The sequence below is a fragment of the Falco punctatus genome (assembly GCF_963210335.1).
Source record: "Falco punctatus genome assembly, chromosome: 9".
Taxonomy (NCBI): domain Eukaryota; kingdom Metazoa; phylum Chordata; class Aves; order Falconiformes; family Falconidae; genus Falco; species Falco punctatus.
In genome coordinates, this window is record NC_137589.1 from 18,931,881 (window position 1) to 18,948,083 (window position 16,203).

General features: G+C 46.0%; 2 protein-coding genes across 3 annotated transcripts in view; one reads left to right on the forward strand and one right to left on the reverse strand.

Annotated features, from left to right (window-relative positions):
• The window catches only part of LOC308069271 (hexokinase-1), a 46,859-nt gene extending 43,331 nt beyond the window's left edge, over nucleotides 1–3,528 (forward strand). For both annotated transcript variants that reach the window (XM_080401305.1, XM_080401306.1), the window contains exon 18: nucleotides 334–3,528. In XM_080401305.1, coding sequence (XP_080257431.1) covers nucleotides 334–478 — 145 coding nt within the window. In that variant the 3' untranslated portion in view covers nucleotides 479–3,528. The remainder of the gene's footprint in view (nucleotides 1–333) is intronic.
• Nucleotides 1,862–16,203, reverse strand: TACR2 (tachykinin receptor 2). The gene is made up of 5 exons (XM_080401386.1): nucleotides 15,044–16,203; nucleotides 11,501–11,695; nucleotides 8,256–8,412; nucleotides 7,426–7,622; nucleotides 1,862–6,170 (listed from the first exon to the last, which is right to left on the reverse strand). Exons 1-5 carry the CDS (start codon nucleotides 15,487–15,489, stop codon nucleotides 5,975–5,977), a joined length of 1,191 nt encoding a protein of 396 aa, XP_080257512.1. The 5' UTR covers nucleotides 15,490–16,203; the 3' UTR covers nucleotides 1,862–5,974.

The following is a 16,203-nucleotide window of genomic DNA, read 5'->3' on the forward strand; positions in this document are numbered from 1 at the left end:
TGGCAGCAGCAGGAGGAGATGACTAGTGCCCATTTCTGGTGTGCATGGGGGGAGATGGGTGGGAAGGAGACATCTGTACGTGGCCTCTTCTTTCCCCTTTGCTGTGGTACCAGCAATCTGGGTTACCTCCTCGGCAGCAGAGAGGCAGAGGTGGGCTGCAAGTGCTTTTTGCCTTTAACTCCCACTGCTCCCGGCCTTCAAATCCATCCAGGTTTCCAGCATTTTAGTTATTACCCCGGTGAAACAGGGAGCACCGCAAAGGCCCGTGGCAGTGCTGCACTCTGCAGGTGCTGCGGGACCTCCCTCACCCACTGCCATTGTTCCCTTTTGCAGCTTTTCAAGGATCATGCACCAAACAGTCAAAGATCTGGCACCCAACTGCGACGTGACCTTCCTGCTGTCAGAGGACGGCAGCGGGAAAGGGGCAGCGCTCATCACAGCTGTGGGATGCAGGCTTCGCGATGCCGAGCAGAACTGAACTCCACAGTCCTGGCCCCGATTCTGTCTTGTGAGCACTTTCTCATAAAGCAGCGACTGCATAGTCAGAACTGGTAAAAACCCAGAACTCACTGCTTTATCGGGGAAAAAAAAAATACAACTAATGACATAAAAAATAGGATACAAGATAGAATGTGTGCTGTTAATAATATCTCCTGTTTTCTGGACCCCAATCTGCATGTTTCTTATTCACCATGTTGGTACCTTCCCCATCTGTAGGTCATGGAAAAATCAGTCTATAATTTCTGCAGCTGTCAAAAATTGGTTGTTGTCTGACATGAAATTGCCCCCAAGTGATGTGCGTTGAGAGCTACCGTTGCATCGTACCAAATATGTTCTTTGCAGCATCCCTGTTAAGCACACCGCCAGCACACTGACCACCAGACCTGGGTGTTGATGCTTTTAGTGAAGGGGAAGCAACAGTTCCCTCCTGCATATCTACCTGCTGTTGTTCCGTCTAAAGAGGTTGTGAAAACATTATGGTGTGTCAGCACTGTGCACGCACGTAACTCTATAGTGGGACTTGACAATGCGACTGACTTGCTTCTTTGACGCTTGTTTTGTCATAGTAAAACGCCCTTGTCCCACAGATCTGGTTCCACTGGTATTTCCCATCGCTTCTGTGAATAGTGTTGTGTTACTGGGTGAAATCTGTCACGTTTTGGCAAGAAATCCCTAAAAAATAAAACAAAGTCATTGGTGATTGGGGTAATCCAAATCTCCAGTCCTGGGAAATCAGTAGATCTATGGTCCCTACACGGGCTTTGCTGTATTCTTCTGTTTAAGAGTTCTTATAAAAAGTATTTTCTATCTTGTTAGTGTAGATCAGGGCGCTGCAGCTGCCCTTCTACTGAATCCGCAGCTAGGCAGCGTCACTCGGGTGTGTATACTTCTGTCTCTTGCCTTAAATGGGTATTTGCTTCCACACAAAGCTTTAATCTTTAATACTGTTAAGCAGCCACTCAAAACACAAACACTCAGCTACAGTTAGTGAACAGAAAGGTATAGGAGGGTTTGGTTTTCATCTTGCCTTTGAGGACCTGGGTGCATAAACTAAACAAAACCACAAAGCCAAAATCGGACTCAGCTTATTCCAAGGACTAAAGCAACAATGAAGATCATATACACTTGGTGTATCCTGTCCTCTGTCGAGTCGATGCCATTATTATATTTGCATACCAGTTGCATTACTTAAATTGAGAAGCAGTTAGGAAAGCAAATGTTGAATGACATTTGCAAGTCGTGCTACTTTCTGCAAAGAGGGAGACCACACAATAGTCCTTAATTCCCGCTCTTCTACCAAAAATGAGTTTGAGATGTCTGCATGATTTTCCCTGCTGCCTTTTCCTGCAGAAAGTAGATGGAAATTTGCAGGCTGTTCCTCTTTGTCTTCGTTCCACTCCCTAAGATTTGGATTGCCCTACCTATCAATAACATTTCAATATGCATTATGGTGCACTGTGAGTGAATGTTGTAAAGTAACGTGAGTCACAAACAGTCATTACAGCTTTAAGTGTGTGTCTACCTGAAAAATTGCATGCCTGACTGGTTTTGCAAAGGTAGAGAGTCTTTTTACTTTGCACACTAGTAGCTCCGATACTAGTGTTACGTGATACTTGTGAAAATATTAAACTTTTTTGATGTGCGTTAACTGGTGTTTAGTGGTTCTTTCTGGAAGAGGTTCTGTTGACTGGTGGCTTAGTGCTTTGGGAAGAGCTATTGTGTAGGGAGAGCTGCAACCTAATCCCAGTGGTGCCTGCGTTTTGTGTGTGTGTTTTTATTCCCGGGCATTCGGGGTCAGATTCAAACAGGGTGGATTTCACCCAGGTCCCCATGCCTCGTAGTTCAGCAGAGGCACAGAGCTGACAACGCCCAAATCTTAGGGGGCCTGTAGCTTGTTTGGGTGCATCTCATGCCCTGTCTAATGCAGGGGTATCTGCAGCGCAGGAGTACCTCAGCCCACTGCACCAAAGCCGATGTGATTCTATTAGGCTTTGCCAGATACACAGTGATGGATACGTTACAGTCGCTGTCTCCCCACAGAAGTCTGATGCATGTCAGAGCCTGTAAGCTCCCTGTGTGCACAGGGTTAACGTTTGCAGAATCACAGTATCAGGTGCTCACACCCCACTGGTTTGCAAGTCCTGTGTTGGAGTTGTATACGAAAGCCCCTTTTGCTTGCATTAAAGTTGTAGTTCTCCAATAACCCATGTTACGTTACAGCTTAAATAGTCTCTGACATCCTTGATGTGCAGCTATGACCCCAAGTAGAAGAAGGTGAGAAACTTTTTGGGCACAGGGGACACATTGCATTTTAATTGCTTGAAGATTTGCAATTCTTATGCCTGCCCATCGGCAGTGCTGTAGGGGTGGTGTGAGCTGTGCCTGGGGACCTGGGTTTGGAGCTCTTCAGCATCTGAGGGCTAGGCTCAGTGCAGGATAGAGGATGAAGGAGAAGTGGAAGTTAAACTTGGTCTCAGGGTGACTGTGAATTTTGGAGGTGCTGGCATAGGTCGTTTTGTTTATTGGATCCAGCTCTTAACAAATAGGGAGTGAGTTTGTGTTTCTAACAGTGCAACTTTTCCTACTGTGGACCATAGGTGATGTACTCGATAAGACACAGCAGTTCTTTTCTGACGGGAGACCTGGTGGGATTTCCATTTTCAGATTACTTCTTACCCCTAGGAAACTGTTCCAAGTGAATCACAAGCTATAACTGTCCGAAGAAATGTCTCCAATGTTATCCAAGCAATGACTGAATGTCTTACTTAAAGCTTTTAGGCTTGGTGAATAAAATCATAGTCCTCTTAATTGTTAAGCTGTAATTACTGCAATATGAACACAAAAATCTTATATTTCCTGGGGAAAAGACCATTTGCATACCACTGTTGTAATGTCATCTGCTCCTTGCTCCTCTGGGGGTTCTCTCAGAAGCCTTTTGAATGGGTTTTAAAACAAGCAGACTTTGTTTTGTTTTGTTTTCTTAAGAAAATAGCAGAAGGCAAAATAAAGTGTTTCTGAACTTCTGAACCCCGTTCTGTGCTTTTTGTTCGTTCCTTTGCCATAAAAATGAGATTCTTCAAATGTTTTTCTTTACTGACTGCAGGGATTCTGTTGCTGCTTAGAGCACCAGTAACTGCAGAGGAGGGATTTATTGCTGACCTAGAGGTGTTTCACTGCTGTGTGGTATTTAATCATGTGTATATTTATATGAAGAATTGCATGTATTTACTATGGAGCACGGTGTTCCTTTTACCTTGTGTATCACAGGACATAATGCAGCCTGCCTTGGCGTGCCTTTTCTTCCAGTATCTCACAAGGGCTTAGAGCATCTCTGCTTTCTGAACTGTCGCTGTTTCTAGCGGACAAACTTCTCAAGATCTGCAGTGTGAGTCCTTCAGGGCATGGGGAGTTTCACTTGCAAACTGAAGAAATCAGCTGCTGCTTTCTGTACCCGAGCGAGAGAGAGAGATGCCTTGAGCTGTCAGAAAATGTTGGTGCCTGTCAGGGACCGCCCAGGGGAGACGCTGCCAGCACACGTGTGACACTCAGGGTATTTGAAATAGGCTCTGCCTGGCTGTTACAGTGTGATGGGAAGATGGGATGCTCAAGACAGGCTCTTCGGTCTAAAAGGATCTGCATTGGAAAGCTGCGGGATTTAAAGGGTCTAAAGGCCTTACAATCACATTGGCTGGGCACGGGAGAGGTGCAGCTTTTATATATATGAAATAGTGAACTCTGTGCATAGGTGTCCTTCAGTTCCTTGGAGCAAGTCTTTGCACCTTCTAGTCTGATCCCAGAGGTGTGTGCCTTGCAGGGCATCCCTCCCAAATTGTTTTGGAACCCTTCAGAAAAAAGCCTTGGTGGTGGCTGTCTGTAAATGCCCCTTACGGCTCTCCCTCTGCCCTGCAGGCACCCCAGCCGCGCAGCCCCAGGAAGAGCAGGCTGGACAGGTAACATCTAGAGTAGAAACTACCTGCCAGAACGATTTAAAATAATAAACTTTTAAAGAAGGGCATACAGCCCTGCGCTCTGTTGTCCCATTAACAAGACAAAGTTGTTGGGCCTCTGTGTAAAGTAACCGTTCTCCACAGCAGCCAGGGAGGTGACAAAGTTTAAGTGGAGAAAGAAGAAATAGCTGCTGGTTCCTGTATTAAAACAGACTGGGGAAAATCATATCCCTGAGCACTCTTTCGGTTCAAGCCACAAATCTCTCCTCTGAATTTACTGCAGAATTTAAGCCTGGCAACACTTTGTAGTTTTGCTTTCACAGAGGGAAGGGGAATATTTGTAATAATTCGATCTTGTTGACATTGTAGAAGCTTTATGCTAAGGTATGGCTCTTTGATATATACAAAGCTGTCATGAAAGATGAAGGTGATGGTGAGGTGCTACTTAGCACAGCAGTGTTAAATACTATATTACTTTCACAGAATGTTTATATTTCAGCTTTTCCTGTTTTGCATGCCTGCACATAATGCCTTGGGCTTTGGAGATGACATATTTCAGCCTTTATTTTCATCTCTGAGAAGAACAGTGATGGTAAATACGGGGTAAGCTGGAAAAGGAAGATGAAGGGACTATCTGGGAAAAGACAGCAATGGGTCAGACTGCAGTTAGTACTAAGAGGAGTTAGAGGAGGTGGATTCAGATTGGATCCATGAGCGCTAGTCAAGCCAGTGACCATCCCACACCTGGCTACTGACACTTCAGAGAGCCTCACTCTCCAAATCTGGCACCACAATTAACCATGTGAAGTTGAAGGAATCGCTTGAGCACAGTTTAATAGGAAAATGACATCATATTTTGGTACAAGGTTATAGAAATCCATGAAATGACAACATCTTGAGGAACTGTTTCTCACTTTTAACTGATGAGAGCTGGTGCTGGTGAAATTGCAGGCATGAGAATCCTGGAATTCAGAAAATTTTCAGGGCAGGCTTTTCAGTCTGGATGTGTTACTATTTGCCTTTGTTGTAAACAAACTTGGCTCCACAGTCTTGTTCACCTTGGGGCTGCTGAGCCATGGGACTTAGCTGCCCACGCAGCCCCAAGGGTCCATCCAAACTGGGCCAGGTGTGCACCCCAGCCTTTCTGCTCCATAATCTCCTTTCCAGATTTAAGTGTCTTGGTGGAACAGAGAGCAGATCGCCACCTAGAAAAGAGTAACTGGTATTCTACCAACCGGCACTGCCTCAGGTCTGCTGCACTGGTTTTTTGACCTCATGGGCAAAACCTCTCTGTTCTGTGTTGCAGTTGTTGGTGTAAGGGAGGGCTGAACTTGCATCCATAGCTGGGTGATATTTGGACCTAAATGAATGTAAGTATTATCAGCAGACTGCTTTCAATGCTGATGGCATCTGAAAAAGTCCCGTGGGAAAAAGTTGCTCTAGAAAACAAGACATGCCTCAGGCTTCTACAAATCTGCTGCCTTGAAATGGTGTATTAGGGTAGAGCCAGAACCGGGAGGAGAAAATCAAAGCGTTAGCTGGGTGAGAGTAAATGATGTCTTCTCTTTCTCATTCAATTGAGTTTCTGTGCTGAAGCTTGTTGCTCTTGACTTCCTGCGGGTTGTCTGGTAAGGAGATGGGGACATAAATTTACGTTTGTCTTTTTCGGTTGCTTTTATGCACGGACACCACCGGAAGGCCAATTTGAAGCCAGAACGAAACCTGTAAGAAAAGAAATGATTAAAATTAATTGCGCAGAGAAAGAACAAATGTGCGACTTGGTTATACCTCTGAACGATCATGGAAATAAAACGTTTCTGTTGAAATCCAAGGAGTGAGTGAGGTGACAAGCTAAATGTATAAAACCATGGAGGGCGGTGCAATAGGAGTTTATGATCAGACTTCCTTGTATTTTAAATAAATGTATAAGATCAGTGAAATGGCAGGATGTTTGACGTGCTCAGTAGATGGTGCTGACTGTGCTGGTAACAGCATTTGTGAGAAGCAGAGCATCTGAGGGAAATACGTGTGTTTACCCACTGGAAGCTTTTTTAGAAAACATGAAAAATTAAATGAGGAAGACGCCTGCTTTCTGAGAGAGGAGGCTGACGTGTTTGGGTGTTTCACATTAAATGCAGACTGGCAGAATAGGCTGCAAAACTGCCTCTTTTTGCGAGCTTACAAGCAGGATGCTGTTTGAAATGTTCTGGAATTGCGAGGCTCCTAGATGGTCGTGCCCGGAGTCAGGTTTGGCTGGTGGAGCCCGGTGAAGCCGCACCGGCGGTGTGCCCGTAACCTTTTATTACCCTTAAAGCTCACTGCGCACCCAGGCAGGCTGAAGAGAGGTGCGGGTCAGGGAGAGGTCTGCCAGCGGGATGCGCAGGCAGGATTTGGCACGGAGATCCGCAGGGCAGCTAGAGCAGCTCCCCAGAGCCCGTTCGCAGTGCGGAGCAAGAGGGACATCTCTTGGCATGGCAGGGCTGTGCTCTCCCAGCTGCGCGCCCTGACGGGACTTTGGGCAGGTCGCCCGTGGTTGCTTCTGCTCCCCAGGGAGGTGAGCCCAGTGCCTGCGTGGGGGGCTCAGGGCTGTGCTGGGGGGTGGTGGCCCGGGAGGAGCGGGTGGCCAAGCCAGACCAGCATTAGGTCAGCAGATGTGTTGCAGGGATTACAGTTTCCTCCCTCCTTCCTTGGAAATAAGGTAGTTTGCATGTGGAAACGGGCGCACATGTGGCTGTGCTTGTCATAAGCCTGCTGCCTGCGCTTTGTTCCGAGGCAGAAAATCTTAAGGGTTGAAAGGGTTGAGTTAAAATCTCACTTGCAGGGTGTGGCTCATCTTACATTATTAGCAGAGTATAAATTGTCTACTACAGCCTGCGGACTGTGGTTGAAAATCACAGTTGTTCTCACCTCCAGAGATTTATGCTTTCCCAGACTGAGATTCGCGTTTCCTCTGTGCACACATGTGCACGCTACTCACCTTTGGTTAAGGCAGCAGTATATGATGGGGTTGTACATTGTTGAACTCATGGCAAGAAGAAAGACTGCGAGATAAACCTGCTGAATGTACTTCTGCTGGTAGATGTCTTCCTTGAAGCTCCCGAGGATGAAGTATATGTGGTAGGGCAGCCAGCAGACAGCAAAAATAATCACAACTACCACCATGGTCTTCACGAACTAGGAAAACAAAACCAGTGTGTTATTCCTGTGTCTCTGGGTGATCACCTGAGCTTGCTGGGGGAATGGGAAGTGCTGCTTTTATTTTGGGTCTGGTTTGCCCTCCAGAGGCACCTTGTATGATACGTAGACCTGGGCTGCTATGGCAAAGAAACCAGTCCTGATGATGGAAACTGGGAGCAGAGAGAGAGTTAAAGCGAGTGTTTCCTGGTGCACAAAGTGCACTTTCTGCAGAGGAACTGCTGGCAGCTACATTGGAGAGATGTGGTAGGGAAATGCAAGAACTGCTGTTTCACCGAAACCTCTCCCCGCTGTCCAGAGGTTTTCCCTGGTTTATCCTGCGATGCGCAGGTTCACTGGAAGTTGGGCTTTATTCTCTTAAGGACTACTGGGAACTGGTCTGCTGCCTGCCAATGTGAGCCTTTCTTCCCTGGAGGCTGGCTGGTGCATGTAGATCACCATGGTTTTTTTCATACTTGCTAAGTGATGCCCTTTACCCCTGGCCCGATGTATTTTGTCAACTTTTCATGGCCAATCCCACAAGATTTTGTATTAAGTGCAAGCTCCGTTTTGGAATTGGAGCCAGCCTGGCTGGTAAGCTGAGGGTAATTATTTTTAAGTTTCACTTCTGACCTTTTTTTTGGCATTAAGTTGGTGTTCGTAGCGGACACTATTAAGGTGGTTGCCTGGAACCGCACTGCTCCACAGAGTAATTCCTATAATGCTGTATGCAACAAACATCACCATCAAAGGCAGTAAGTAAATCAACACGATCACTGCAATGTGATACCTGAAAAAGAACAAGAAGTGTGTTTTTGTAGTCAGTATGTCTCTTGAAGGGCTCTTTCAGAAACTGTCTTTCGGACATGTCTGTCTGGCTCAAATTTTGCCTACAACATTGTTACAGGGACTTCTGTAAACAACAAAAGCTCCTCTCTCTCGTGTTGTGATGATTAGTCCTTGGATTGGTTTCACTGCTCTTTCAAGACAAATACCACTTGTCTTTTACCAGAGGGTTACAGTCAGCAGCTACCTGCGCTATCCCACTGCAGTCAGGAGAGAGAAACATCTGAGACTTGTGGCTGTAAAAATATAAACCTTTAAATCACAGATATGGAAAATGAATATTCCAAAAACGACAGAGTAACTTGACAAATGCAATAGTGTCAACAGCCTGATCGGGCTACGGTGAAGAAAACTGGATCAGGGACTGCAAAATGTAGCTGGCTGCTAATAGGGTACACAAAGTTGGCAGGGAAGACTCCGCAGATCGCGAGGAAGGAATATTGCCTGTTTATAGCACAGAGAAAGCGAGCGGCAGTCATTGCTACATTTGTGTTGCTGGCTGGTTTTATTTGTGCACACACAGTTAGGTATCACCAAGAGGCTACTCAGTTACTGCTCCAGCCGAAAGCTGTATTTTAGCTTGCCCCTTCCTAACTTTCCGTGTTACCCCACAAGCTTCTGCTGGTTCCCTCGTGCTGGAGTATGATTATTTTAAGCAACCACCATTTATGGGGAGGGAACAACCTGCTCACTCGTTTACAGCAGCTGTCAAATTAACACAAACAGTGTAAAACTGAGGATTAAGGCAGGAGGGCTCTGGCACACGCTGCTGGCAACCATGAAAGGCTGGGTGCAAATGGTCTTTCTCAGTATGACAATGCTCTGCAGTGACCGACTGCTCTGCAGGGCACCGTCGAAATGGGTGTCGGGGCGCTCAGTGGTGTTGGCTCCTTGGGGTGGCTGCAAATAGAAAAATACTGTATTTGTGAAATGTGGCAAGCTTGTCCCTGCCTGTTTTCCAGCTTTCCCAATTGTCCTCAGAGCGGTACCTCTTTTGAAGGTCTAACACTGTGTGTGGAGCGCAGCAAAGCCCCTTTACAGTTCCCATCCTGGGAAGAGGAGGGGAGGACAGGAGCCTAAGCCTGAGCACATGGCAAAAAGAAACTTCTAGTCTTATAGTTTTCCAACTTTGCTGCAAAGTTAACCTGTCACCGGGAAAAAAAATCCTCTGTGGTTAAGGTTCTTTATTTTGGTTGAACTACAAATTCAGTCCCTTCATATCCAGTATTTCTCAGGCTCTAGTAGTCATGGTAGTGTATTGTTGGTTTGGGGGTTTTCCCCACTTGTTTGTATCGTAATTATACACAATTTTCCTGCAGAAAAGGATTTTCCTTTGTTCTGAAGTCTAGAAATCTTGAAGACTGGTTTTACTCAGCTATAAAGGATTTGGAGAACCCACAGTCAACAGGGGAACCTGGTTCTCCCTTTCTTTATTTTTCTTTGGGTGTCTTAGTATTTCTTTTCCTTGGTATTTGGACTAGCACATGAATGGCTGCATGTGGCTTTTTCTCCATGCATTTTCTCCATATTCACCATCTGTCCCAGGTGATCCATTACTCCAGATGATTTCTGGGGAGCGCTGCTTCCAACTTCCTTGCTAGGAGCACTACTGAACCTTGCAAATCAGGCCGTTCAGGGAGAGTGAGCTGGTGAATGATGTGTTTGGGAGCTGCGGCTGCTTTTCAGCTGGGGATCCCAGAAAGAACCTGCCCTGTTATTTGCTGAGTTCAGGACCAGCCTTTCCAGCCCACAGAGGTTTTGTCAGCATGATGAGAAACCTGTTTCAATCCTTCCTAAACTGTGGATGCGGGAGAAATAAACCTCATGCTTTTTATCTGAATGAAATAGTCATCAGACTTATACGTAAGTGCTTATCTACTATCCCTTCCTCTCCATTGCCAGGAGCCTGCCTGGCATGCTGTGTTCCCAGCATGAGCCATGGGGTACCAACCAAGGAGCCCTGGGAGGAACATCACCCAACACGATGTAAGCCTAATTTTACTCTTTGCTCTTCTGTGACTCTGGGGACAACTGACCACCAGTGGCTGAGTATGCTTGGCAGCTTGGCCAAACTTACATGAGGCTCCTGGAACTTGGCACGGATTAGTGTGAAACCCAGTTACTTTGGTAATAACTAACTGTAGGAGTCATCCAGCTCTCTGCCAGAGATGAAGACTGAGAAGGGAAAAATGTTCCTGGTGCACGGAGCTGGGCAGAAGCGTTCACAGTGAAGAACAGACGCAGGGAGTTTAGCACTTAGTTTTAGTTTGAAAAATTGTTTCCATGTTGTTAATTGATTTGTTCCTTTTCCACAGTTCTTCTGTTACTACTTCATATAAATATGTTTTGCTTGATAAACTTCTCAAACTGCTCTGTGTATCGTGTGCTTTGAATAATAATTAATCGCAGCAGATCCCGTAAATGTGGGGTATGGCTTGTTTCATCTGTCTGAACAATCTTGCTTTAAAGCAGGAGGAAATTGCTGTGAGGGTTAGAAGCTTTTAGGAGCGCAGATGTGTGCCCAGATAAGTCAGTCTATAAAACCATAAGATGTCTGAAACATGCTCCTCTTTTTTTTTTTTTCCCTTCTTTTTTTTCTTTTTTTTTTTTTTTTAATTCTTTCCCCACAAAGAGCACCTTAATTTTTAGCTAATTATGTGGCTTCTCAGCATTACAGATACCCAGTTTCTTCCTGCCTGATGGATGGAGAAGATCCAGAATCTTTGGAACCAGGATTTATTGCTTGTTTAGAGACTTTGTGCTGGTTTCTCTTCAGTCCACTGAGCCCTGTATCTAAGGTTTTTAGATCTTAGAACCAGTTTTCAAAGCAGGGGAAGATGGCACCTCACCCTTCCTCACCTGGAGCCATGATCACCTGCCAGCTTTCCCCACAGCTGGTTAAACCGAGCTCAGGTGGGCTGCCCCGACCCGTGCTTCCCCCTGCCCTCTGCCCGTGCTACCTGTAGCCAACAGCTGGGAGGTGAAATGAATTTCCTACTGAACAAATTAGGAGTTTTTCTTGTTTCTCTTACATGAGCTGGTGTTTGGATCCGACGTCATCGGGCCAGACGACGATGCATTTCGTTGTTCCGTTGTCTGTCATGATCTCAGCATAGAAGCACTGCGGGAAGGCGAGCCCAAATGCCACCAGCCAGATCATCCCTATGATGACTCTGGTGCTCCCAGCAGAGAGCCTGGGCTTGAAGGGATGAATTATTGCCACATACCTGCGAGAAAAATAGCTAATGCTTTTACAGTTGCAATGGTAAACTATACAACAAACACAGCGAGTGTAAAAACTCACCAGGATGGTATAGCGGCCTTTATTTATAGCAACATTTTGATAGGTTCCAGGCTGTAAATAATTAGAAGGTGCTAAATCCTTTCTGAAGAGAGCAATTGCAAGTTTTAGGGCAGAATATGTGGATGGATGCTTCTGGTGTGAGGAGGAAGCAGACATCTAGGCCTTCTGCATATGGTCTTTGCAAGTATTCCCCTTTGAATTTTTCTTTTTTTCCTCTTTAATTACTTTTTTCAATTGCATTATATACTTGGTCTGAAATTTCAGGTGGTGAACTGTTTGCATTACTTTGGAATTATGCCTCTACCAAAAAACCTCTGAACACTCTATTTCCCCCTAATCACGCCAATCTCCTCTGACAACAGCAGAGTGGTGTCTTGAGTATCCTTTGCCCTGAATTTTTCCCCACTGATTTTTTAGCTGTGGAAAACTCTTGTGCTGTCCACCTCTGCCTGTAAACGCTGGAGCACTTGTGCTTGCAGTGGAAGGGAGAGGCTGACCCTTTTGTCCCACACCTGCTCAGAGCCCTCACGGCACATCTGACTATTAGATTACGTGCAAGCCCAGAGCACTCTTTGGTTTTAAGTTCCCTGTGTAGAAACCCATGGTATCATAATGAGTACGTAATCAATTATGCATTTCTTGTCATGCTTTCCGTACTCTTTGCTATGGTTATTAAAAAGGCAAAATAGAGTGGAAAATGCCAATTGCCTCTTAGTTTTCATGGCAAACATGTGACAGACTCCGTGCTGTCTTTGGCCAGGCCGCTGGGAAGGGGTTCTGCCCGGCTGCTGCTGCAGGACAGAGGGGGCTGGCCAGCCAGGCAGGGCAAGAGCCGTGCGGCAGCACAGCCTTATTTAGCTATAAAATTTTCATGTCACCTTGCTTTTCTTTAGCTGCTCGTAGGCAGTGTTATACAATGCTTGAATCTGGTCAGGGAGGAATCAAGCGGTGGGTGGATATTCTCCAGAGTATTTGCCCGCAGATGCGCCCACACTGGCCGTCTGTGGCCCTGGGTGAAGGGCGAGTTCTGGCTGTAAGCGATGCTCCCTGCGTGCTGCCGCCGCAGCCCCCGTTGTGGAAAGTGAGGGTGTGACGGGGCTGCTGGGGGGGGCTTTCACACTCAGCCAGCCGTGCACCCCCACGGCAAGCCGCGCTTTTAGGCAAGCTCCTGCAAGCTGGGAGATTTACCAAATCTGCTGAGATCTTCTGGCTGCTCTTGCTGTGTGGCAGGGCTGGCTTTGCCCCCCTGCTGCTCATGCTCCCTGTGCTCTCCGTCCATGCTCCGCTCCCAGGGACAGCCCAGGGTGCTGGAACAGGTGCTCCCAGCACCCTTCCTCTGGTCCTCATCCCACGCAGACAAAACAAGCTGCATTTCGGACACTCTTGTACAATTTTTGAAGAGGGCCTGGGTGACTTTGCTAACTGGACTCGGAAACTTGAGCCGATAGAGCACATTTCTGCCCATAGTGCTGTGGAAAGTGTGTAGTGGGAACAGCTGTGCCTGGGGAAATCAGGGAACAGAGTGGTCCGAAACCTAACGGCGAGCAACATTGCCAGAGCCTTTTCTATGGCAGACAAAGATGACTTATGTAGCTGTCACTTCTTAGCCTCCTTCCTTATAATAAACCACTTCAAAAGACATTGTTTTATCAAAGTTAAACAACGGAGCCCAAGTGGACACAAGTTCTCATAACAATAAATGGAAGCTGTGAGTTTCCAGGAGACAGTGTCAGGATCTATTTTAAGGCGAAGCAAAGAATAGCTAAATATGGTTTGCAGCAAGATGCCAAGTCTTCTTTCTGATCCATGCCATGTAACTAAAGAGATGTGGGTGTATAGGTACTTTCACCAGAAGTCCCTGAGGAGAGTAGGGAGATATGAGGACAGGCTGAAATGGATATTTTTTTGTTTGTTTGTTTTTCCCCAGATAATATACTTTTGCAGACCACACGTAAAATAGCAGTTACCAACCACCCTTGATTTAAAGCCAGGAACAGCAGAAGGGTATTCAAGTCTAAAACAGCTGCCATGGCTTCACGCTTTCATCTGGACAACTGTGGGCTGATAAGCACATCACTCATCCCGGTGTCCATGAGCCGTCCTTCCAGAGACCACAGGGGCCACTGCCCGCTACGGAGCCATGTCCCGGCTCCCTGCTACGGAGCCATGTCCCAGCTCCATGCAGGTTTCAGCAGGCGTTACACATGCAAGGGGCGAAGCCTTCTTTCTCCTGCTAGTTTATCTGGTTTGGTTTGTCTATCGATTGCTTCCTGGAGCTGGGTGTGCCGGTGTGAACCGTGCTGCAAGCAAGGGTAGGAGTTATGGAAGCGACCCCAATGACTCACAGGGTAATGCTTTTCAGATGGCTCCAGAGGGACTGCCAGGTATTTCTAGATGGTAGGTCTGGCTGCCCCAGGAAAGACCTTCACCATGGGGATGTGGCAGGGACATAGGATGGAAAAGATACAGATGTTCCCAGGACCAGGCAGAGAGTGGAAGTAACAGAGGGAAGACGGGAAGAATGGAGGGAAGGAGCGCAGAGAGCCTAGAAGGGAGCTTAACCTCCTCTACTTTTTTTACATACCACTGTCTTTAAGAGAGGAAATTCCCATGGACTTTTGTCCACTTTCTAGTAAAAAGAAAAACAGTGTCATGCTACTCAACAATGAGCTGTAAACACATTCAGACTCCACAAATTTAAGCTCAAGTAAAAGACGGAAGAGAGTATTATGAAAATACCAAATTAGCTCAGAAGTCAAACAAAATCACTGTAATTACTCTCCTGTCTCTTGGAATAAGTAATTCTTGTGAACTATTGGAGCAGACTCTGCCCTTTCTGATCCATTTCCCATTATTTCTGGTGGTTTGCTGGACTCACAAGCAGGGTTGTGGATGCTGATACTTTCCGCATCCCACAGCATATTCGTACCACTCCTGCTCTATCCAAATGGTGGGTCCTTCTCATGGTTTAAAAAAACAAATGAGGATGACTGGGAAACTTTATGATCAGTAATGTGGGAACAATAAAATACCAGCCGCTTCCACTCGTTACAGATTCGAGTGTGATTCAGACCAGGGATAGAACAAAAGAACCTTCCTTTCATGCCATAACTAGCATCTAACCCTGCAGTCTATTTGCCTGGCACTCTTCCCACTTTGCTGATAAGGCACCCAACACGGTAGGTGGAGGCCAATTGCACAAAGTATTGCAACAACCTTTTTTAACTTACAGTGGATTTTTTAGACTTTATCTTCTCCATTCACCTCTTACCTTTCTGCAGCCACAGCTGTCATGGAGTAAATGCTCACAAACATTGCAGTGATGGGGAACCAGTTCTGAAACCTGCAGAATTCTTCACCAAAATACCAGACGTTGTGACTAGCGTAAATAAAATTGAAGATGGTATTGAAAGCAGACATCAGCAAATCCGAAAGAGCCAAATTAACGATAAAGTAATTGGTAGCAGTCCTCATTCTCCTGTGTGCAAGAATAATCCAGATGATGGTGATGTTGCCAATGATGGACGTGATAACAATGAAGGAATAGGTGATAGCCCACAAAGCAATTCGCCATCCCGGCTGGGTAAACTGGGTTACCGCTGTCCAATTGCTCCTGTCCTTAAGAGATTCAGCCTGTGAAATGTTGCTAGCATTTGAAATGGAAAATATGCCCATGGTTTTTTCTTTGGCTAAGTGTAAAATAAAATCTTCTGGCATCTGCTCATTTTCCTGCAGTAGATGCTGGTGTTATGAATCCCCCTGCATATGACTAAGTGCTGTTAAAAAGACATCGGGATGAGATGCTTCATGTCCTCTCATCCTGTTTTCCAAGTGATGCAATGCAGTTCCAGGAGGAGATGAGCGATACTGAGGGCCGCCTCCTTGCCTGGCATTTTAACCTACACTTGAAGAGCAAAAACTAAAGAACAACTCTCTCCCTTGAGTTTCTTTTTCCTCTAAAAAAGAAAGAAAAAGAGAAAGGAAAAAAAAAAAGGAGGGGAGGAAGAGGTGTTTTCCAGGTCAGTGACAGGCAATGTCTTCCTTTAGATTATTTTTAGGGACAAGAAAATACAAATGGAACATCAAGCCAGCAAACACCTTAATCCAAGTGGAAATCCTTCTTTTTCAGGGGAGCGGTTTTCCAAGGCATCAGGTATCTCAGTCTTCTGCAGCGGGACTGAGGTAATTTGGTTTTCTTTGCCTGCGTAACTGTTAAGTGCAAGGCAGGAGCTGTGCTGGGATAAATTCTCTGCAGGGTTTAAGGGGATGTTGAAAGGAGGTGGAGTCTCTTGCAGGCAAAAACTAAACAACCAATTTGACATCAAATGAAACATGGCAGAGTGGTACTTGAGATTTTCCCTCCCCTCCATTTGTTTTGAAATAACCTCTGAAATGGACATGCTGCTGTATCCAGGTTTTACAGGCTTAAAT

Excerpts from the sequence above, each read along its gene's own strand:
- TACR2 (XM_080401386.1), bottom strand. The coding sequence starts at position 15,489 with ATGCCAGAAGATTTTATTTTACACTTAGCCAAAGAAAAAACCATGGGC. Across the intron at positions 8,413-11,500 it reads GGATCCAAACACCAGCTCAT|GTATCACATTGCAGTGATCG; the intron begins GTAAGAGAAACA and ends GTTCTTTTTCAG. Across the intron at positions 7,623-8,255 it reads AACTTAATGCCAAAAAAAAG|TTCGTGAAGACCATGGTGGT; the intron begins GTCAGAAGTGAA and ends TTGTTTTCCTAG.